Source organism: Cygnus atratus, chromosome 3, assembly GCF_013377495.2.
Source record: "Cygnus atratus isolate AKBS03 ecotype Queensland, Australia chromosome 3, CAtr_DNAZoo_HiC_assembly, whole genome shotgun sequence".
Lineage (NCBI taxonomy): Eukaryota > Metazoa > Chordata > Aves > Anseriformes > Anatidae > Cygnus > Cygnus atratus.
Window position 1 is genome coordinate 111,796,685 of NC_066364.1, and position 24,016 is coordinate 111,820,700.

Genomic DNA, 24,016 nt, shown 5'->3' on the forward strand with positions numbered 1-24,016 from the left:
AGTCCCTCAGTCTACTCCTGGGCTTCTCCAAGCCCTCCTCAGCTCAAGAGCGAGCTCCGTGCCCAATCACTCAACCGTTTTTCTGACTCTGGGCTCTTGTTCCAGCCTGTCCCACTTATTCTCTCCTCACCTTCATGCTGATGTCTGGTCCCATCCTGCTCTGGCTCCTCGCTGGCTTTATGTCACTCCTGACACTTTATGACACTCCTGACACCCCTTGCTGCCACCCTGTTATTTCCTCCTCCCACAGGCCAGAGCAAGGACTGCCTCCTTGCTTGCAGCTCCAGGGCAAAGAACAGCAGCTACTGAAGTGAAGCATCCCAATCAAACCAAGCCTGATGGCTGACCTTTTGGTCTGAGAAATTTCAACTGAAAGAACTAACAGATAAAGGCAGATGAAAATGCAATTTCTCATCGAGAGTGCTGGGTATCTTTCTGCTATGTCTTATCTCATTCAAAGTTCCAGCTTTCATGTGTAAACATGTTAAAGAGGCTTTTTTTCTTTCCCAAAACCTATTCAGCCCCAAAGATATGTAAGGAAAAATAACAAAATACAAGTGCACCTGCAAAATATGGAAATTTGCAACTGATGCAGAAGAGTTGTTTCTGAACAAACCTCTGCTGGCAGGTTCTCTGTACCTCGCAGAATGCAATTTCAGTAATGGAACAGCCTCCCTTTGAGATAGTTCAACGCACTCTGGCATTTGCCATCTTGAAAGTGAGGGTCTCTGGAAGGACTCTGCTGGCAGCAAAAGCCACAGAGCTTCATGCACCTGCACCTCTACCTCAAACAGCTCAACAGCACAACACAAATGACACTTTTATGCATGCCCTCACCTGCTGCCAGCGCTGCTTCAGGCTTCAGCAACACTAATGTATTAAATAATGTCATATTAATCGTATCTGAGGCTGTTCCTCAGAATGAATATTCAGTTCTTACTGGATCTCTAGGAAGGCATCTTAATAACACTACGCGCCCGCTCTCTTGAGAGCGATGACTTGCCATGCAACGGCTCCGCATGTTTCGCAGATCTCCAAATTATTTTGGTAAAAACATGCAGCAAGTGTTATGCAAAAAAAAAAAAAAAAAAAAAAAAAAGGTTTTTGAAGCATTTCAAAAGACATACAGAGCATGAAAATGATGCAGTAATCTGTTTGCATAGAGCTCTGCCATCTATCTCCCCAGACTCTTGAAAAACTGACATGGTTCCTCAAGGGACTTCCCTGATTAAAGAACATTAATTAATTGAGCGAACATCTGTGCTGTTTTTCAACTAATAATTAAGATTAACTAGGAACTGTAATCCCTGTAAAAGTGAAAAGTATACAGAATAACTGTAGCCCTCTTTCTCACAGAATTTGGGTAGGGATAAGCAACTGCAGCATGTGCCGTAGCGGTTCCTGAGAGGTTTGTAAGGCCCTGTGGTGCAAGCAGTCAGTTTGCTTCCTCGCTAGCATTTTATTTTTGGCTTCATGTGTTAACATATTAACCATGACAGTGCTGACATCTGTTGCTAAGTAAAATTGAGTATAAATGGTGTAGAAAGCTGCCATTAAACTCAGAAATTATTTTTGGAGTTTGAAATTAAGTACTGTCAACACAACTGATATTTTCACTTATACACAAAAATGACAGGAATTTTAATGATTTCTCCAAACTCCACATACAAAAGCAAGAAGGAAAATAAAAGTAATTTTTTTAATTGCTCTCAAACTATATTACAAAAAGTGACCGACCTGTATGATATCATAAGAGCTCAAGGACTATCTAAGTGGGCAGAGTAAGTAGTAGGGCTAGGTGAGAAAGCGTCATGTCACTTGTGGAAAGGAAATGTTGTTTCCATCCCACTCAGTGCTTCCATCTCCCACCGCAACTCACGTGGTCAGGATACACCCAGGAGCACCCTTTTCCTCACACAGTAGATATTCCTAGTTAGTTAGACACAGGGCTTTATTACTGAACCCAAGGAGAGCCAGGGCATTGGTATGCAGCACCAGAAAGAAGTGGAGATTGACGGCAAAAATAAGATTTTATTGCACATGACAGAAACAACTCAGAGCCTAGAGACCACAAATATCAGATGATTGCAAAAGACAACACTTCTGAAACAGAAGACAGACTCATTTAAGCTGTTCTTAATAGCTTTTAGCTACTACAGGCACTAAGTCTAGAGGTAGTCAATGGAATTGCCAGTCTGGAATTGGGATGGGACTGCTCAGCCATCTAATACTGAGGCTGCAAAGGGAATTGGGGGGTTCATACAACTAGCATAGAAATGTTTGTTAATTTTTCAGAAGTTTACAGAAATATTTGTTTCTGGTACGGACACACTCTGGACAACGACTGTACTCAGCCAGTAGCTCGCAATGCACTCCCTCAGCTGTATGCTTTTTCTGACATGGCTTTTAACAAGATTGGTACAAGGTAACGAAACACCTGTCTCACAGTACATTTGCATAGAATTCACTAATTGTACATGGTTTCTGAAAGGTTTCCTTTCTGATCCCTGCTTGCTAAACAAAATGAAGGAAGCCTGAGAATTTCTGTTCTCGGCAGGCTGAATGGGTCTCTTCCTCATACCCCTCTGACTCCAACTGCTAACAGCTTTAGAAAAGGGAGCGAGGAAGAAATACAGCACTTAAAGACCAGCAGCAGTCCCAAGGAAGCTGCCAGCTCTCAGCACCTCAGGATTAAGTAAGTGATGGGGACAAGCAGCATTGGAAGCTCTGTGGTTCACTTGCACAGCTCCCAGCCACAGGAACAACTGGCCACGTGCATCTCCACTGGACCTGAGCCCAGAACCACTTGAAATTTCTGCACAAGTAGGAAAATTAAGTTGGAAATTCAACAAAACTTGCTTCCTGTGGTGTCACAACAATTACAATCCTATTTAACTTCTTTTTTTCCTCTTTTCTTCCTACTCATTTTTTTTCATTTTCACATGTTCCAATAACATATAATGTCTGGCAATAAAATTCTGTCTGGATAAAATTATTCCCCCCCTATTTTTGTTGCTCACAGTGCACAGAGTTTAAAGCCTACTGAAGGATTAAAAAATAATCTATTTGCTGTCATGATATCATTCCTCAAGCTTACCTACTTTATTTGGGCAGTAAATACACTTTTTGTGCTACCTGGCCCCACTCCAGCCCAGTATTATAAAAATAAAAAAGAATTTGCTACTACTAGCCCTTGTCCTGAGGGGTTTATGCTTCTGCAAATTGAACATACGACTTGCAGAATGAGAGCAGGAATCTCTAAAGAAGTACTTAAGTTTGACAGCGTACAACCTCAGAGCATCCAGGGTGTGCACTTTCCCTAAGAAAAAATCCCCGCGTGACCACAGCGGAAATGTCGCAGTTCACACCATAAAGTATTCTAGGCTGGATAACCCAGGGACCAGCAGGAAGCAGGAGGCAACTGTAAAGGGGACGTACCCTTTACAGCCCCTTTCCAAAGCGCAGGTACAGAGTGCGCTGAGATGCTCTGGAGGCTATGGCATCACTTAGTCTTATTGGAGAGGGGATATATCTCTGATAATGTGGAGTATTTGTAGTGTTACAATCTTACAATCAGACAATAGCTGAGCATGTTTGGAGGTATGTGCATATGGCAGTCACCAAGCTTAAATAAAGCATGTAAAAAGCACGTAGGCATAACAACAGATTTGATTGTCATCTTGAGCTCAAAAAATAGGCTGTGTCACATGGGAAAAAAAAAAGTGAAAATAATGGTGAAATAATGAAAAAACCACTTACCCTGGAGTCCTTTTCCAGGTGAAGCTTGTGTTGAAGACTGCGTCTTCTCCTGGCCTTGGCAATGCCATTGTGATAAAAGAAGTAACCAGTATCTAGAAAAGGGAGCTGAGGAAAAGAGAGAAAAAACATCATTAGGTAATGATGTTACCTAACAAGAATGACACGGAACATTTTTACCTGTGAAGTGACTCGGAAGTCTGTAAAACAAGACTTGTGAAGTTACACCAAAAGGCCCAAGGCACTCTTGAGAATGTCACTTCCAAGTTACTTTTGAAATGGGTGCCCATCAGCAGTGAGGGTCTTTGCTACAGGTTGAGGATGCGTAACTTTACTTGCATATGCTTGGCACTACTTTCACTTGAAGTTTAAGGGCAGCAGTGCCAATATTTCTGAAGGGCTTCCCAAATCACATCAGGATAATTTCCTACTTCCTGAAAAGGCCAGAGTAAAAGAACAAAATGAACTTCAAATGATTTGAAACTATCACAAGCCATCCTTCAGCAATAAGGCGTTACACAAGTGCTTTCCTCAGCCTTTATAATGCCCCGAGCTGATGCCATAAGCAGTAAGGCAGAAAGCAGAGTGATTTCTACTCTCTGGTATTTGGAATTTCTTCTGGACAATTTAAAAATGGAATACAGAAAGAACACCAAGAAAACAGACAGACACCTGCACAGTGTCAGGGTGGGAACAGTCTTTCACAGCTTTAAGAGACAAACTTTTTATTTAAGACATTTAAGCAACAACCAAACACCTCCTGATGGCCTTCCAGCCCACCTAAGGCAGATGCCAGGGAAGAAAGATACTCTTCCTTTATTAAAAGCACCTCTCTCTGCACGATTAGCAGAGAGCAACCAGAAGGCTAGCAAACACTTCACTTTGAGAAGGCGAACAGACATTTCCTTAAGAGAGTAACATACCACTTCCAGAAGTCTATTAGAAAGCTCCATTTGCATCTCAAATTCTACAGTTTTTCCTCATTCCAATTTAACAGGGACAATCTGGCTGAATGTTTAAATCTAAACAAGTAACTGCACATTCTTAAGCTAAGCTTCTACTTGTAGAAGTTGGGAAAAAAAAAAAAGAGCTCTTGTTGAGAAGTTATATGTTAATGCTGTGAACATTTCAACTTCAAACATTAGATCACCCTGCATGTAAAGTAATTACTTAGAAGACATATTCCAGAACCACCATGACAGCCCTGTCCCTCTCTTTTTTATCGTCTATACTTCATAATAATGTAAACCTCTTACCAGGAGCTCAAATTTCTTTACTGAAAAGCTGATGCTGAAGTCTAGACAGAATATTCATTGTGAAAACCTGGGGTGGATAAGGGCAGCGGGACCTTGCTGTCATAAAAAAAAAAAATCTACTCCTGTATATGGGTATATACAGTTCACAGATATAATTTTCCTGACATGAAATTATCTCCTGTTTCATTACATTTATCTGTATGGTTGCTGCAGTTCTGCAAATATATTTTGGCATTTATGTGGAGTGGCGTGGGAATGGAAGTTTCACAGTGAATTCTGAAAGTTTTACATTTGGGCACATTCCAAAAATGACTAAGTTTTTATTTCTTCTGCAAAGCCTTCTTTTTAGGTTATTTCAAACACTCAATATCAATGAAATCAAAGCATTTCATTTTTACTTTTAAAATTAAATTTTAAATGCAAATTTTTGAATTAAATATTAATACAAAGTAACTTAAAAAAATCAAAGCATTCTGGTCTGATAAAAAGTCCTACTTTTACGTGCATATAGAAGGTCAAAGAGATTTCATCAAAATCATTGTGGTCCCTTGGAGCTGATTTGCAGGGGTGTCTGGAGAGCTTTTCTGGGCAAATAACCAGAATATTTTGTACCAGCTCCATACACATGTGAAGAACAACACAGCTGAGTCAGAAGGAGAAATGAGACTACAAAAAGCTCACATGAGTGGCCACAGAAGTCTCCAACACCTCACACCCACCCTCCTAGCCATACCTATTAAGACTCAAAGGCTATCTGGTTTTAGCTCTTCTTAAAAAAACAAAACAAAACAGGTTTGTGTTCTATGTTTGAAAAGCCTAAACCTGGTGTCTTCACCAAACAGACAATAGGGTATTTCCATAATGCAGAGATTGTCAATAGGCGTGACTTTCCAGAAAATGGCTCTTCCTCTATGTAGGATACATTACACCTCAAAAATAAGCAGGAAAAATCTTAGTAGTCAGATCAGTTATGGCTTGAAATACATCTAGCTGTGCTAACCATTACTGTGCAGCAGAAGCTGTGGTCCAATTTCCCCTCTAATTCTCTCAGTGCAATCAGGCTGCTTTCCTTCTTTGTATCTCAGTATCAACCACTCAAATCAATGCCAGTCAAATATCAATCTTTTGTTCTTCCTTTAAGGAAAACTCTCAGCACTATTGAAGATATCTGGAAATATATGACAAGTATTTGCTGTTCATTTTCAGTGCAGGGCTAGTTCTATTACCAATTAGAATGAAGAAATCTATTTTATAGTAAACTTTTAAAGTCAATGTGTTCAATTCTGGCCATGTGTGAAAGCATCTACAGTTCGTATCACAACAGAAGAGACCAGATTCATGGATAAAATTGTGGATAAGCTCGACTCACTTAAATCAGACTCTTCTACTCTTTCCACAAATGTCCCAGTAACCTTTGGGAAACTCAGACGTTTTATGATTTGCAGTTTTCACACTTCCTCAACGGAGTTAAGGGAGGGTAGACAGGAAGGGAGCTAAGTGAGGCAATATCTGACGCAGAACACGATCAAACACCACAAACTATGAATTCTTAATAGCAGAAACCAAGAGATGGGCAGGAAGAATCTAATCTCTTCAGAAAATCCTTAACATTAATGAATGTGCATGCAGGAGAAGTCGGATGCCAGCAAAGTGCCTAAGATGTCGCCTGCTTTGATGAGGATTTTGCAATGAAACCTGTGAATAGCATAAGCAGCCACAGAAGTGCTCCATTTATGATAAGCTCCTGTTACTGGCCCCGTAACTTCTCCGCAGCAGTGAACGCCAGGACACAGGGACCTCACAGCAGGGTTCACGATCCTGCTATTAGCTTCTCCGGGAGGTCGGCACTCATTAGGAGCTCTGCAGAGCAAGATGGACGCTGAACGCAATGAGGTGAAATGAAAACAGAAGGGCTCACGGGCATTACCAGCTCCAAAGATTCACCAGCAGCAGCTGCTCTGTAATATGCTCATAGTAAAGCTGGGACTGTATTTGAGTAAAATCCCTTTCAGCAGCAGGCTGTGCACATAACATGGGAGAGTAACATACTCAGCCTTGTGGCTCAGGCTCCTTCTGTAAGCCAAAGCTTCCTGCCCTCGCAGTAAAAATAGCAATTATGTAAGATAAATAATTACTGGAAAGCACTTGAAAATTAACGTAAGGAGGATTATTAAGAGTTAGGAGAGGGTCTACAATTGCCTTGATGTATAAATATGGCCCAATACAAAGAAGGACTCTGAAAACCTCAGGAATTATGGGCACTTTGTTACTTGCCATAATTTGTATAAAATTACTGGTGAAAAAGACAGAAGCAAGAAAATTCACAAATTCAACACAGCAAGGGGAGCAAGCTCTCATACATCAGCCCATTTCCTCCTTTTCTTTAGCTTTGAAACTGCCTTGACGAAGTACTACCTAAAGTAAAGATGAAATCCTGCTTAACCTCCTTCCTGAAAAGGATGAGGACCAGAAAATTACTTATAAAATTTCAATGCTCAACTAAATGGAAGAAAGAAAATAACTCTTTAAGTGGGAGAGTCTTATCTAGAAAGAAAAATGGCTAGGATGTACCATTCAGTATAGAAGGAAGCAGGGAATGCTTTGTGTCATGTACTGTTTCAGTGTACCTGTGGCTCTGAGGCATGTCTGCTTTTATCAGATTACTGCTGCAATGGAGCTGTCCAGGTGCAACTGTTATTGAAACAAAAAGAAGTTAAACTCATGGTTCCCATTCCTGCGCTCCCCTCCTTTCATTCGGCAGTCTTTCCTGAGCAAGACAAGAGAGGAGGAAATTTACTCTGTGTTAACCATGGGCAAAGAGACTGCAAGCAGAGCTTGCACGATTCTCCCCTGCCCTGCACTGCTCCTGGGCGGCTGCTCCCTGTTGCTGCCTTCCACCAGGTGACTGCTCCTGGCAGGGCTCAGGGGCTGCACTGCACCACAGCAATACGGAGGAGAGAGAAAGGCTGCTGAGCCCCTGGCTACTCATCTGCTCCAAGAAGGAAAAAGCAGGCATAGGGCAGCCTCTTCCCCACGGGGGCCTGATCCAGGACAGGGCAGCAACCAGCTTTGGCAGGGCAGATGGCTCCCATCCTGCTCTATCTGCTTGACCGAGAAGGTCCAACTGCATTTCTTGTTCAGGCTTCTCTTGCACAATACACAGTAGCACCAGGCATAATTTTGTCTGTCTGAAAGCAAAAGACATCAAGATCAGCTGCACAGCGATGCCAGGGTTTAAAGAAAAGGAGCCACAGAAAGCCTGAACTCAGACCATCTCTTGCTCTAAACCGGTAGCACCTGGGCCACCTTGGGCAGAGCTAACCCTGAAAAAAACTGCAAAAGCATCAGTGTAATCTGGCCAGGGCATATCTGTAGCAAATGTGTATTGAAGCACCAATAAATGCTAAAACTAGAAGCTTAAAAATACTGACCAGAGCTGCCAGCGGGATCAGTGTTTTACCTGGCACTCGGTGAGAGGTCCAGCATTCACAGCCTGTCAGTACTTTTAAGAGGTGACAGATACAACACAAACCTAAAGAGGAACCTTGGCTCCCAGACTTATCTTTCACACCAAATTTTACTGCCTCGCTTCAGGGCTCTATTTTGCAAGTCTCACAAGCAAATTATGGCGCATGCAGGAAATCCAGAGCAGATCAGACAGCCCCAGCCTATTTTAACAAGACTGATCTCTGCCCAGACTTCACAGGCAGCCTGTCCTGCTGCATCATGTAAGAACATCCCTCCAGTACTCCTCAAGCTTCTCGTCTGGCTTCCAGTGGTTTCTCCCTGATACCACGTCATCCTAAAGCAGCTTACCTGAACCTATTGCTAAGGTTCCTCTCCCAAGTTACCAGTGGAGCCAACAGTCCATAACAACTTATTCTGAGCAAAATAATTAAAAGATGCAATGTTTAATAACAGTTACCCCAGGGTCACTGTTCTTGATCATCGCTGAATTCAGTGTAACGGGATCTGTAGGCGAGTAAGATTCACAAGAAGTCCTTATCCAGGCAGGCTGTCTGAGACCTTCCTGGGGGCTCCTTGCCTGCACAAATATGGGGCCAGGCATGTGGGGACCCAAACCAATGCTGGTGCTGAAGAAACCCTTTGTCTGCTCAAAAGAGAGAAAAAAAATAATAATAAAAGATAATAATAAAAAAACTATCCACCCTCAATTTAAATAATAATTAAAAAAAAAAAAAGTACACTAACACAAAGCATCTCTCCTCCACAGAGCCTAAGCACAGCTCCTGACTTTAAAAGGGGCCATAAATCCGCACAGGTGAGCTCTTTCATCCCATTACTGCTCAGTAATTACACCAACGGAAAATGCAGCCTAAACCTGGCACAAGTAAATGTGTTGGGAGCCTTCGTGGGCCCCACAGGCTCCACTCCTTCAGCTGCTGTTAGAGTTGAAGTGCAACAAAGTGCCTCACAGCAGAAATTAGAAACCTTTTCATCCCAGTCTCACCAAATGCACTGAGGATGCTTATAAATATTCAATATGAATTTTTCAACTCTCTTTCTCTCATTTTCCCTCACCCCAATTAGCATTAGAAATCGTTTTACTTTTAAATACACAGATGGGAGCCCAATCTGAAGTCAAAGGCACTCACTCACTATAGCGACGAGGAGCATGTAAGAGTAGAGCCAGCTAGAAATGCAGGCAGCCCAAGGCATGGAAATAGCACAGAACGAAGCCCGAACAAGAAAGGATTAATTCAGATGTTGGTGGAGGAGAAGTGCGACACAGCACAGAGGACTGAAGCTGTGCCAGATCTTGCTCAACGTGAAATCCAGTCCCCTGTGTCCCCAAGGCCCCAGGCAAGGATTTCACACTTTCTCATTAGTTTGTTATAATTACTTAGGAGCTTCAGCCGAAGGAGCTCAGGTGGAGCTAAGGATCCACACATGCTCCGAGCAGCTCAGGAAGCTGGAGCAACCAGGCCAGGCCCGAATGCTGTGACTCAGTCTGCCTGGCCGACTTTGCGTTGCACCTGCATCTCCACCCAAGTAATAACAAAGCCTAATCATGCTTATCTTGGCAAATCAGGCACGTGGAGGTGTTAGCCACAGCTTCAACACTGCCAAAACATAAACCTCCTATTAAAACATCCCTCATGTAGAAGACAATCTCTGTGAAACCAGGTGATTAACAGAGTTCAACATTTCTCCTACAGAGTAATTCAGAAACGCCTGGCTTAGTTACTTAGAGATGTTCTCAGCTCCGTTTCACATGCATCCAACCACCTCTCAGGGGAAACAGCTACAGGCAGCAATAAGAAAGGATTGTGACTACTTGGTTGGAGAACATTGATCTGTTCTTCCTTTGTCCTGAAGTCAATGGAAATATTGTAATACACATGGTAACAAGGACATGTTATTGTTTTTTAGGATATTGGTTATCCTGTAAGAACATGACAACATTGCTTAAAAGTTATCATTAGTCTTTTTCAAGCCAGCAATCGTGGTTTCCAATGGTTTCTGAAGTGTTATTTCCTCTAGAAACATGATAAAGTCAGGTGTGTGGTACCCAAATGCTGCAGAATATATTCCTTTGGATTTTTTTTTTGGAAGTCTTTTCTCTAGTCCTTTGGCATGCAGCAACCACAAGGTTAAATAGTCTTCCTGATAGCTGGACACGAGTAAGTGCAGAGAAATAAGCGGAAGAAATTGAACCAGTTTGGGGCAGGAATTACGCTTACATGTCCAGGATGTCCATGGGGAATTCATCTGAACTCCCCAGACAATTCACAGCAAAAAAAAAAAAAAAAGAGGCACTTTCAGAGCGTGATTCATCTGACCTATTTCAGGTGGCCACATTAACTGAGCAGAGCTGTACCCCAGGAGCTTCTCTCTTGCTCCAGAGACCATAAGAGAAACACAGCTACACGCGTTCAGGTAGGTTGCTTCTAATGTTCAAAGTCCAACTCTCATCTTCTCATTAGTTTTGTTCTCACACTAACAAAAATAGTGCTTCCAAGTGCTTGCAAGAAACTGCCCCATTGGTTTGTTTTCAACTTTGTGATACTTGGAATTTGATTTGCCGTTGAATGACTCATAGAGGCTTAATGTTTTACTGTATTTATGTCACCGTTAAGTTTGTCACTGAAGAGCTTCATCCCACAAGCATGCAACAGTCATCAGCGACAAGGTTGGGGATTTGCTGTTAGTTTTATCAGCAAATTGGACAAGCCATTTCAGGCTTTTAAAAGAGTCGTTCTAGCTTATGTGAATGGATCTGTGCATTTTAGAGAGTTTTATCCGTTACTCCCCAGTAACCATAAAACACATTATTGATTCTACACGTGCATTGCTGAATCCAGCCAAAGCAGGATACTCTTCAGATTTAGAGAAGGATGTTCTTGCTTACACAATAACATTGCACTGTCTGGATTGATCCAGATCATCATTACTTGGAGTTGGCGATTGTTACTGTTGGGTGGAAAGGCTTAAATGAAGGCCTAGCAATCATTATGCCCTCATATGTCTTGTGAGAAGAGGAGCACCTCAGGCAAGTCCAGGCATTATGTTTTATGACCACAGGCCAACAAAACTTTTGCTGTTCACACTTGTCTCCTATTTGGAGCAATGGGGTAGTGCCTCTGGATATCCTGGCATTCTTTCAAGGCTCTTCTGTGTTTTCAAAGCATCCACCAAGACAGTAGTATTTTGTGAAAGTTTTCACACCCCAAATATTCTTCACACCAAGATCATTCTATCTATGAGCTTTTACTTTGCTTCTTTCTTCTACACTGTTGCTTCTCATGGTGGCAACCTGCTGCAGGACAGAGCCAGTGCTAAGACACCCAGGATGTGAGTTTTCAGTTCCTTGCAGCTCAGCCCCGGCCAGTGCTCTGAGAATCTGTGCTTCCGAGATGCTGGGCAACCCCTGTTTCTACTATTATTTGTAGAATTTCAGGCAATTACAGCTGTAATTGTCTTGTTTCAGTTGCATGTAAAATGGTATGGTCTAATAAGTACTTGTTTACTTATTTATTGATGGGATTCATTTCATTAATAGTTTCAGTAGTGCTGTGCAAACATAAAACACCAAGTGCCATTGTCCACGTATATTAATGGGTATGTCTAAACATATGTATCAGGTACCTCTTTGGCAACAGGTATTTAGTTAATATTTTAATATCTTTAAATAATACATGATGGAAATCTCTTCTTCGTATCAGCACAACTGCCTTAGGGAAAAGTCACATTATAATAAATAACTTGACTTAGTTACAGTCTGCGAATTTAAGTTACCGTGGTATATTTCTAACAAAGCTGGTCCAATACTGCTGACAGCAATTAGCACTACTAGCAAAGGTTGTTTTGCCTCCTTCCTGATCTACAATGCATCTCTCTGTCCTTTTAAGCACGTAGCCAAAAAGACTGACTGCTCTTGTCACACTGGGACCTGGTGTAAGATCAGCTCTAAGATCGCTGACATAAAACCATGAAATAGAAGTTTGTTATTTGTGAAACACAGCATTAAGATAGAGTGTGCCCCTGCTGAAAATTACTGATACTTACATCTCAGAGATGGAGAAGGGGCAAGACATGGCTACTCACAGACACCTTGAATTTCAGCAAAGCACTTCAGCATTATTTTTTAATCTATGTCCATGCAGCAAAGCATGCAGGACAAATGTGTGCAAGTGCTCAGCTAATGTAACACCTAAAAGCAAAGTCATGAACTCAAACTCTAATGAAGTAGTGCTATAAAAGCAGCGCAGACCAAAATTAGTTGGTTACTGACAAGAACGACTCAAGAAAAGGTGAATTGCACTAATGCAAAGATGCTAGTCCTTCCCAACACTTAAGGAAGATTTGTAGCTCTTTCTATACAAACCTTCTATTCTTTTCTTTTTTCTCCATGTCTGTTTAATGCTAGGCTGACAAGCAGTAGCCGATTGATAGAAAGTGCTTCGCAGGGAGGTTTCTGTTGTTAGACCACACTGAAGAAGCCTCCCAGTTCCCAGAGAAACAATCAATTCCTGGAGAAAAATATATGCTTTATGGGAGAGAAGCTGATGGACAACAATCAGAAATAAAACTGTCACATTAAAGTGCAGGAGGGCATGCTGTTTTTTGTTGTTGTTTTTAAAAGAAGAGACTTAAGGTAGTAGGCTTGAAAATAGCAGTTCAAGGAAGCTTTAAGAAAAATATTTTCAGTGGAGCTAAGGAAAACAGGAATTTGGGGGCACTGCTGTTTTCCTTGTTTTTGTGAAGTTCTTGATTACATTAATGGAAAGTCATGGTCATTAATCCCTGTTGTTTGAAGACCCCGTCAGATATGAATTAGGCCGTTACACCATTGTGAGCTGGAGACAGCTCACCTCAGCTCCAGCATGCCACAGCATGGTCATCACCTTGCAACTCGCTGCTCTCAGCGGGTTCAAGAGTTCTGTATTAGATGGTGCATAAAGGAAGAACCAAACCTGCCTTGAAGTTAGTGGTACTGTTGAGAAGGGAAGGAAAAGAGCACCACCACCTCTTCCCCTTCCTCCCAGGACCTACTTCCCTGACCTTTCAGCCAGCTGTGCAATGAGCCTCTTTACTGTTCGTTACTGCCAATTGACAAATGACAAAGTTTATTGCTGGCAGAAATTGTGGTCAATCCAGCATGTGCTGATATGTTATCATTCTTTATTACATCAGTCAGGCAAGGCAAATATAGGTTTTTAATTAATTACTTAGCATGTTTCAGCCTTTAGAGTCTGGAATACTGGCTTCTCTACCAAGGTATGATATATTTAATGTGAATAAAATATGTTCAGTTAGAAGGGAAGAAAAGGGATTTTACAGAAGGAAATTGAGTGTCTTAATCCCATCAGAAGGAAGAGAGAAAAACATCCACATCTGTTCTGTCTGGGCTTTATTCTGAACTATATTTAAGTTGTATGAGAAATTGAATGGTTTTACAACCGATAGAAGAAAAGTCTATTTGAAATTTGGGGGCTTAGATGGTACTGTAAAAATTAACAGGCTGAAATGCTGCGAAGATCAAACATCAGATGATGTCCAGACCCCCAACCATCATTCCACTGATGTTAACAAGTGATTTTTTCAAACCTGCAAACACGTTCAGGTTCCTATTTGTCATACTTCACCCAAATTCAGAATTGACGATTGTGTTACGACTGGCTCAGAGCAACTTCTAAATTGCTAAATTTCATTGGCACACATTTCTAAAATTAATTGACACAGGGAAGCACAAGGTCCCTGTGGGGACTGGTTAAGGTTACAGCGAATTCACCATGTCTTGGCTGTGGCTAAAAGCCTCAAGCAGAAGCTTCTGCTGCGCTCGGCGTTGCGCAGTAAGTGACAAAGGCAGTGATCAGCTGTACAGCTGATTTCAGACACCAATTAATTTCACTTGTGTTTCATAAAACATGGACAGGCAGAAAGGAGGATCCTCTGCCATCAGGAAAGGGGAGCCTATATCCCCCCGCCTTTTTTTATTTTACTACCCATCTAAAATATTCACCTGTTTAGCCCCAGTTTGATACCGAATACCCTTCTAATAGAGTGCAAGTTTCTCTACTTAATAATAAGTAAATATATAGTTGTTGGGCTTCGGTTTTCAAAATGTGGTTGTATGCTCTAGGAGAAAGCAGGTCTGACATGTTACCCTTTTACTCATCAGGTAAGCAAATAACCCAGTTCAGCCAGGAGTATTGGGAACATGCTTTTGCTGACTGGTTTGATGCAAACACTGAGGTCACTCTTTCCATTTGCTTTCTGTGGACAAAGTAGTTAAGAACGTAACATTTACACAGAAGTGTTGTTTGAGAAGATAATACACGACAAAGAACGTTACATCCCAGTTCACTTCGTGAGTGAGCAAACTAGAGCCACCACCACCTAGTTTAGTTTATAATCCCTGTGTGCAGATGGTCCCTTTTCAGGTACAAGCTCAGAGGACCTGCCCAACACAGTGCTCAGTCAAGTTTGCCTTTTGAGCAACTCCATGTCCTAGCTGGATTTCATGCTGCCTGATAAACTGCCTGAGGTGGCCATACTGAATTTCTCACAGTACTGAATCCAGCTCTCCCTGCGGCAGCTCGCTGTGTCCCAAAGCACAGCCCAGGAGCTCTGAGCTGAAATAAAAGCTCCATTTCAGTGGTGAAGGGTTAGCTTTTCCAATGAACTTACAAGAGTTAAACACAGAGCTCTCATCGATTCACAGCAAGAGCAACAAGACAGCAGACGACTTCGGGTTACTTGGAGAAATCCCCTTCTGACAAATAGCCGAGCAGTTCGGCTTCCTCCCACCAGAGGCCAGTGATAGATGGAAGCACTGTGCTGCTCGCGGCAACATTTATAGCCACCGCACAGCCAGCGTCCTGTAGAGACCTGACCCATTTAATTATTTGAAAAAATTGAAATGAAGAGAAAAATGAACAGGGCTTTCTAACAACTAGGACAACACCGCATGACCAAGGTAGACTTCAGGTCCACACACCACAGCAGGGTCAGTCACCGCAGCTCTTGTGGAAACTAGCCACGCGTCCTACAGACTGACCTGCACAAGAGGGTTTCCTAGGTATAATATTTTAATAAGAGCTGACAGAATTTATCACTCATTTTTATCGGTTTGGCTTGATTTCCAGCTCACAGAATTTTCCACAAACACGCTCACGTCTCAGGGCTCACTAACTGAAACTATCTACCAACAAATTCTCCATGCATTTCTGCAACTTCTTGTGACGTGCTTCATGACGAGCATTTGGAACTTGAGTTGCACAGATTAATTTTAATTGGAGTCATTCTAAAGATGGATGAGGGTACGGGTCACTTGGCAATAAACGTGGAAATCCCACAGTTCACCTCAGTGCTTTCTGGAAGAACCCAGCCTAGCAGCGCAGTCAGCCTCTAGGACCATTTGCCTGATGATAAGTAGATACCAAGGATGCTGCAGGTACTCAGATGGAAGCACTTTGAGCTGGAAGAGGATTGACAATTTATTTATTTTGGTCTAGGGATTTGATCTGGATTTGAACACCCAAGCTAGAAACAAAATGCTCTACCTCACGCAGAGTAACCTAAACCATCTGGTTCTGGCTGTCACACAGCAATAAGATCTGGCCTGATACCAAAAACCAACCCTCCGAGACAGCTTACTATTTGCAAAAGCAGTTATCATTTTGTTGTGCAGCCCTGCAGCCTCAGGGCTGGGGACAAATTTGGCTTTGGTGTAGGCAATAGGAACAGATATCCCTATCGCCTCTTAGAAATGGCCACCAGGCTGCTCTCAACGCCTGGAGACCCTGCCCAGAGGAATGACAGCATCAAGTATAGTCCTAGGCACAGACACAGCATACAGGGTCCTAAAGTTAAACGCATGCAGGCAGTTAATATACCTGTGTGATGGAGCAACCAGAGAGAGCCTGGAAGTCATCTGCAAGAGAGCTACCTGGTCAGAACTAGGAGATGCTAGGCTGACAGCAGGGTGGTGTAGTCACAGGCAGTGACACCATATACAATAGATAATCATTGTTTATCTATTGGTAACATGAAAATACAACTCAACTATACATTCCACAGCACGGGTCAGAAATAGCTAAGGAAGTGGCAGACCCGAAGCAAAGGAACCAAAGCAAGAGATCCATTTCCCATATGCCAAACCTGTCTCTCCTGGTGCAAAACCTGAACCTACTCTTGTGGCTCAAACCTCCTCATGCCATCATGGAGGCTTACAAAGGAGAGAAATAACAGGGAGCTGACATCGCTGCATGTGACACTTTAAAGGGATTTCCCAAAACTAGGAAAAGGAGCATCACCGGTGTGAGGAGATGCACCAGAGGGCAACAGGCTGTTTCCTGCCATGAGATTTCAACAAAGAACTCCTTATGGCTGCTCTGCTGGTGGCTCCCTCACGTTACTTACTCCCCAGAGCAGGGACTTGCAGGAAATGAGCTGGGGACCACCAGGAGTCTCTGGGTCCTGCGGTGCTGCGCCATCCTGAATGCGCTGGCTCTGGTCTGGTGTGCAGGCAGCTCTGGCAGGAGCCTGCTCTCCCTTCCACGAGGCAGGAGGCACCGCTGGCATCCAAGCTTTAAGCCCCGATGCTCCTCAGCAGCATAAGGCCCTCACACCCTGAGCTGCATCCCGTGGCCAAAAGCCGCCCCGGTACCTCCACAGCGCACCACGACAAGCTTTCATGGGACAACGCTTGGGCTAGGCCGCAGGCTGGCACGCACCACGCTGCTCTGGTGTTGGGATCACAACATCTGGAAACACGGCTCTCTTCTTCATATGTTTTCTCTTTCTATTTTTCTCCTTGACACTGGCAAAGCTAAATGTAATTTAAATGAAAACAAATAACCGCACATCCCCAGTCGGGCTGCAGCACGAAGAAAACAAGCGAAAAAAGAATTACTAGCAGCACATTTCCTGGGTCTCTACCACATGTGCAATTTTGCCAATGAGTTCAGGCAATATGGAATAAATAAAATTATAAATGCAGGCAGCTTTATAAACAGCTGCAATTTTGTATCTTTGTGTTTACTGAGCTGTAGCTCAGTTTTACAAAACAAACTTATCTGTAAAGGTAAGGTTTAACGTGCGTGTTTTGCCAAGGAACAGAATTGTTCCATGTATTCAAAACAGTAATAGAGCAATTACAGAAGGGATCTATAGCAGGAGAGTCTGACCTTCTTGTTTTACACTTGGAATAAATGCTACGAGAAGCTGACAAGGTAATTATTTTAAACCTCATACAGAAGGCTCAGCACCAACAAGGAGTTGGTTTGGGTCCTGCTAGAGGAGGAGCTCGACAGGTACTGGCTTGGGGATGTACTTGAGTATGTGTTTTACATTCTTTGTGTTGATAGCTTACAGCTTTCGCATGCATAAGCAAGTACATTTAAGTAACGTGGGATTTTTTTATTTAGCCAGCTGAAGTGCTTGCTCCTGGGGCTGTTTCTGCATCCAAGGCAGAATGCAAAATAACAGAAAAAAAAAAGCACTGATTTGAGGGGAATACATTATTTCCACATATGAAGCAAACTCTCTACTACCACAATGTAACTCTGACTTAATTCCACGAGCACTGCTCTCAGGTGTAACAGCCAGGGCCCACTGACATGCCACTTGCACTCCACACACGAGGAACCCACAAGGATCCTCCAAACCCAGCTGCTCTCTCCGCGGTTCCTCAGCTCCTGCCTGGCAGGGTTTTTCTGGAAAGCCATCCATCATCTCCCAGCAGCGTGCCTTACCACAGCAGGATCAAACTTTTCCTAGTAGTTAATTGCTTTTTGCCCTTAATTTGAACACATCAGCTCAGAGTGTCTCTTGGAAACTGGAGCATTTTCTTTATGGTGAGGAGACCTATTGGAATCTCCGTAGTGCACTGTTAGCATTTGCATGAAATTTACTTTTTCTTATCTTAGTTATACAAAATCGCAACACTCCTAGGAAATTAAAGCTTTTGGTTTCCTTACAAAATTTACATTGTACCTTCCATTTCTAAAAAGGTTTTTCTGTTGCCATAATGAAGAATTGCTTTGTGCAAACAAACATCTTTTCCTCTAGGCCAGCAGAAGACACAAAGCTAATTCATTATTAAACGTGTTAGTGCACGGAAACGCTGCAGTCTGAGGCTTGACCTCGAGCCCTCAGGCTCCAGTGGGCCCATGTGGGAGGCTGGGCTCTCAGCTGCCTCTTTGCATGGGATGCCCCATTGCTGCAGCATCTGTTTCCGCATTAGATGCAGAAGATGGGGGCTACCAAAGCAAGAAATCTGGCTTGTGTTAGGTCTTGCTTTCAATAAATCTGTGTTTATGCAATGTAAAAACACCCAAGCTCATGGTCTTTCATCCAGAAATTCATGGCCAGCTCCAGAAAATTTGGTCCTCAACCAGCAGCCTCCTAAGCAAAAATGGGAAGCAGAAAAGTCACACCGGCAAGAGTTACCTGTTTTTTTGCAAGATCTAGAGGGAGAGGTGACCAGGTGATAAATATCTCAAGGAAAAAAAAAATAGAGAAAATTTAGGGCACATGAGATTCCTTATGTTTTGAAATCCAAGTTTGGTCTTCACTGTAAAATCTAAGGCCACTGAATGACAACCTTTTAAAATCCTTCACCTCTGTGCTACCAGAAGGGGAACATTTAGCTACGGTCGCAATTTGTAGACTGTATCGGCCTCAGTGTTGCTGATGAAAGGGAAAGAGATGTCTAAACTCTGATCTGCAGTTATGAGACCTTTCCAAATGCTTCTTCCAACTCCCCTTGGTAGAAAGGAATTAAGAACGGCAAGGGCAAGATCAAACTGTGGCTTTTTTCAGCCTGCATTAAGAAACGTCTTCTGGTGGCAAGCACGCCAGAAGGAAAAAAAAAAAAAAAAAAAAGTTGTTCCTTTCCTATTTCTCACTATTTAAGATGATGTAGCTATGTAGCTATTAGGAGACTGCCTCCTGACTGCTTGAAGATGGTAAGACTAACCGTGTTAGTTAGCAAAGGAACATGCTTTATCACGGTATTTGTTTCACAAGGAATATAGAGAATTAACGGCATGTACAAATGGATTGAAAAATGGCAAACGTTAAAAAAATCAAATAGCACAATTAGAGCTACAGAAGCCTCTATTGGGGATTAATTCAAGGAAGGGTAAGGAAAAACTGGGCAATGTTTTTGAAACTGTGTCTCACGGTAGGGTTGTAGATCTAAATGTAGACACCTGTTTACGTGAGCACTGAGCCCTCCTTAATCAGTTCAACAGGTGCTGAATTTAAAGCCCACATTTCAGCCCACCTGAAATCTTACAGCAGATTTAGAACAACAGTAGGAAACTCGGCCAAGAAATCAATTAGAGAGCGCATTGCGCAGTTCATAATATTAATCTTGAAGGCAACGTTTCCTCTCGCATTCCTGCAGAAATCTCGTTATTAAGTAGCTGTGATATGTACTTGTGCTGTTTGTTTGTTATCAGGCAAAGCCATGTGCACTAAAAATGTGTAATTCAACAATCAGCTCCCATGAGGTCATGTTAAAACACACCTATGATACACAACAAGTACAAAAGCAATCCCTCTCATCCACATCTTAAATCCACCCAGACAAGAGCTCAATCTGCCCTTGTGCCCCTGCTGGGAAAGTACCTGCACTGAAACAATGGCGATAGTTACAGCTCTTCTCCAGTATGGGTATGGGTAACTGGATTGGCTTTAGATAAGTAACTCAGTGTATCACCCGAGCTACACGCGTGGCTGAAGCATGCAAAGCATCACTTCTCCTTGCAGTGTAATTTGTTTCCTGATATTTTCAGAAAACACGGGCAGTGTATCTGTCTACACATGGTCCTTCCCCAGAGGGTGCCACTAACAGCTCTGTTTCCATACGCGTGCGTGTCCACGGTCAACTTCTCGCACTGTCGGTACCACCATGAAAGCTGAGTCTGCAGACTGTAAGCTGAGATGCCAGACAAGCCTGATGACAGCAAAACAGATCAGGAGGCTCTTCAGTACTGAAGAAACACTGGAGTAGATGGCATAAGCTTTTATTGATGCCCAACTATCGCCTCCCAAGCCCCATTACCCATTTCCCCTGCAGATTGCTATCAGGCTCTAATGGATTATGCTCTGACACAGCCAGCTGAGCGCCAAACTCAGCCCGTTCCCTAAAATTGCTGCCTTGCAGATAGTAGGGTGCTATTTTCTCTTGCACTTGTGGGGGCAGGGTGGGAGGCTTTTGAGCTTTTCAGGGACCGGGATGATGTAAGCTGGAAACCACTTGGGACAGCATGTGCACGGTACGGGAGCCACAGCCTCCCCTGCCCCCCTGCAGCTCACGCGCATCTCGCCACAGCTCTGCTTGGCTTCGCTTCTACAGCCACCCAGGGCAGGAACAGCCCCTCCACGGCATGCACTGGGCAGCGGGTACTCTCCTCCCACACACCCGAGGGACTTCCCTCCAGCTCTCGCCAGGACGAGCTCCAAGATTGATTTCCATGAGGAATCCGTATGCCTCCTAACGTGCTCGAGGAGCCCTGGGGAGGGCATGGCGGAGGGAAGAGGACTGTCACAGCCCGGAAGCAGCACTTCTTCGTCCTACAAAACCCCGGTCTCCTCCCCGAATGGGTCACGGGATCATTTCTGAGTATCTAGCAAAAGTAAGAAGAAATTCAGCTCTACAGCAAGGTACCCTCCTCTCCTCCTGAGGCCCTATCAGACTGATATCCCCAGGATAGCAGGGAGGGAGGGAGTGCTGACAGAGGGTAATAAGAAGGGAAAAGCATCGACCAAAGAGCCACGTCTAAGAAGTTTCATGTAACAAGACCTAATCCCCACAACAGATCCTTTCCCAAGGGCAGCAGCAGCAGCACAGCTCCAGCACTACCAGGACAAGGCTGTCAGCCCAAAACAAAGGCATCTTAGCAGCAGCAGGAACTGGCTGCGGTCAAAGCAGCACCGATCTTGTCCTCATTTCTCTAATGAGCTCCCAGCGGAGTTGAGACAAGGCAGCCTGAGGGAGCGAGTCTCACTTCACATGCTTTTGAGATAGGGATACCTGTATCTATTTAAATCAAGGACTTAAATCATTTCACTCATTCAAGTTCAGCACGCAATTCCCATTCACTTCCTTAGATGTCAGAGCAGTCTCTCATTGCATAACTACCAAAGAAAAAAAAACAACAAAACACACACACACATCAAAAAGCACCAAACAAGCAGCAGCAGCAGGAATGCTCACACAGCCTCGTTTCCCTCCACGCTCCTCCCAGCCGAGTGCTGTTGGGCATTAAGGCTTCCAGGAATTGTCCGGACCAGGGCACTCCACCGGCCTTTCCCTGTCTCCCCCAGGTCTGACTACACCCTGAAGTATTTAGGGCTCTGCTTGTTACCTACACGGAGAGGTTTGCAGGGCAGCAGGGCTCCCCAGGAGCCGGGCAGAGCCTCCCTGCCACGGCAGCTACCTGGGGCTTCCTCGGGAGCCCAAACAGCCTCCACCAGCACTTGAAGTTTCCCAACTTGTGTTAATTAGTGGCAGGCACCGATAGCTTATCAGGCTCGACACCAAGCAGCTTCTTTGGCCTGGGGACGCCCTATTTCTCGGTGAGAACAACAGGGATAAGAAGGAAGCCGCCAGCCTCACAAACTTAAGTGTCAACCCCCCAAGAAATCTTCCATTTACATCGCACGCGAGCTCTCCATGGAGATGCAGCTCCAATTCTCGGTGGCGCTCGGGGCGGCTGCGGCTCCAGCCCGGCTCACGAGGCTCCGGGGGGGCCCCGGCCCCGCAGGCTGGGAGCTCGGCGGGGCTGCCCCCGCAGACGAGCCCCAGGGCAGCGAACTAACGGGAGGCACGGGGGGGACCCCGGCTTCCCAGCCCGGGCAGCTGCCGAGGAGCGGTCGCAGCGGCTCCGGCACCGCTGCCCCTGACCCTGGGAGCGGCCGGGCTCTGTCCCCTCCCTGTCCCCGGGCCACCCCCGGGCAGGTCCAGGAGCGGTCCCCGGCTGCTCCGCACCCTCCCCGCGCACCCCCCCCGGGGTTTTACCTTGCGCACCCCGCCGAAGCCGTGCTCCGCAGCCAGCCGCTCGGCCTCCGCCTGGCCCCCGGCGTGCAGCTCCACCAAGAAATGGTTGGTGTAGACGGCGGCCCGGGCCGGGGAGCCGAGGAAGAGCAGGAGGAGGAGGAGGAGGAGGAAGGCGCCTCGCAGCAGCAGCGGCGGCGGCCCCGCCGGCATGGCCCCGCAGCTAACCCGCAGCCCGCCGCGCCGCGGGGAGGGCGCCGGCAGGGTGAGGCGGGGAAGCGGCCGAAAGCCGGGGGGTGGGGAAAAAGCAGGGAGAAAAAGGGGGGAAAGAAAAAAAAAAAAAAAAACCACACACACACACCCCAAACCACCCCACCGGGAGGGAACGGGGCGAAGCGGAGCGGGAGGCGGGGAGCGACCGGGCTGCGGGGGCTGCTCCGGGGGCGGGAGCGCGCTGCCGGCTCCGCGGCGGCTGGAGGGGGGGCACCCGCCGGGAGGGGACATCGCCGCGCTGCCAATCGGGGCCGAGCCGGCCCCCCCGGTCCCCTACAGCCCCCCCAATCCCCCACAGTCCCCTCCGTTCCTCCCCTATTCAGGGGGGCCCCCCGAAGGGAGACGGAGTACAGGGTGCCTGGGGAGGTGCCCGGGGGAAGCCCCCGGGGGGGCGGACACGGGGTGGGCACGCAGGGGGTGCCCCTCGGGGGGGTTGGGGGGCACAGGGAGGCAGGGACCGGCCCGGGGGGCTTTGGTGGGACAGCCGGGGACCGGGGGTGGCAGGGGAGGGGAGTGCTGTGAAAATAACCCGCTGCTTTCACGGCTCCGAGGGAGGGGACGGAGTAGGGATGCTCCCAGCAAGGTGTGTGCCGGGCTGTTTCTGCAACTGGCGGCGGTGATTTGGCTGCAGAAAGTGAATTCTTTGCTTGGTCCCCTGGGGAGGGCTCGGGACACAGCGAGCAGGGGAAGGCAGGGCCACCTTGCGACCACACAGCCACGGGGTTGCTAGAACCCAGCCCCAAAGGGCCTGGCCGAGCACCCAACTTACAGCAGTCCGGGGAACAAAGGCAAACAAAAATCACAAGCAGGAGTCTGTTCCCGTTATCCTCAAATGCTTTAGAAAATGACAGAAAAGCTGACCGCGTGATTGTGAATCCAAATGAGCATCGGTTTGCCATGACAAATTATTGATTTCCTTCTTCTGGATTAAAGAAAATCCCTATTCAAACAGAAGGGAAATGGTAACTTGGAGCCTGATCCAAAGCCCATTTAAATCAACAGCGGTGCTGTAAATGAATGACTGACGTTGGGGGGAAAAATCAAACACCAGGGAAAAGTAAAACATTGGAAATCGCACAGCAGAGAAGGAAAACATCTTTGCAGCCTCATTAAGAGCCTATGTCAATAGAATTCTGCTTTTAGATACCTATTCTCAGCACATGCAGTTATTAAAAACAACTTTATATGTTATTTCTTAAAGCCGAGCGGTGTTTCCATCAATGCTCAGCACACCCTCCCCCAGCACCAAGGCTGC

The 24,016-nt window shown here is 45.2% G+C and overlaps 1 protein-coding gene across 1 annotated transcript in view; it reads right to left on the reverse strand.

Moving 5' to 3' along the window:
* Positions 1–22,891, reverse strand: part of PCSK2 (proprotein convertase subtilisin/kexin type 2) — a 102,052-nt gene extending 79,161 nt beyond the window's left edge. The window contains exons 1-2 of the mRNA XM_035553007.2: positions 22,513–22,891; positions 3,760–3,864 (exon numbers count right to left, since the gene is read on the reverse strand). Of these exons, the coding sequence (XP_035408900.1) occupies positions 3,760–3,864; positions 22,513–22,701 (294 nt within the window). The 5' untranslated portion in view covers positions 22,702–22,891. The remainder of the gene's footprint in view (positions 1–3,759; positions 3,865–22,512) is intronic.
* Positions 22,892–24,016: the final 1,125 nt, after the last annotated feature.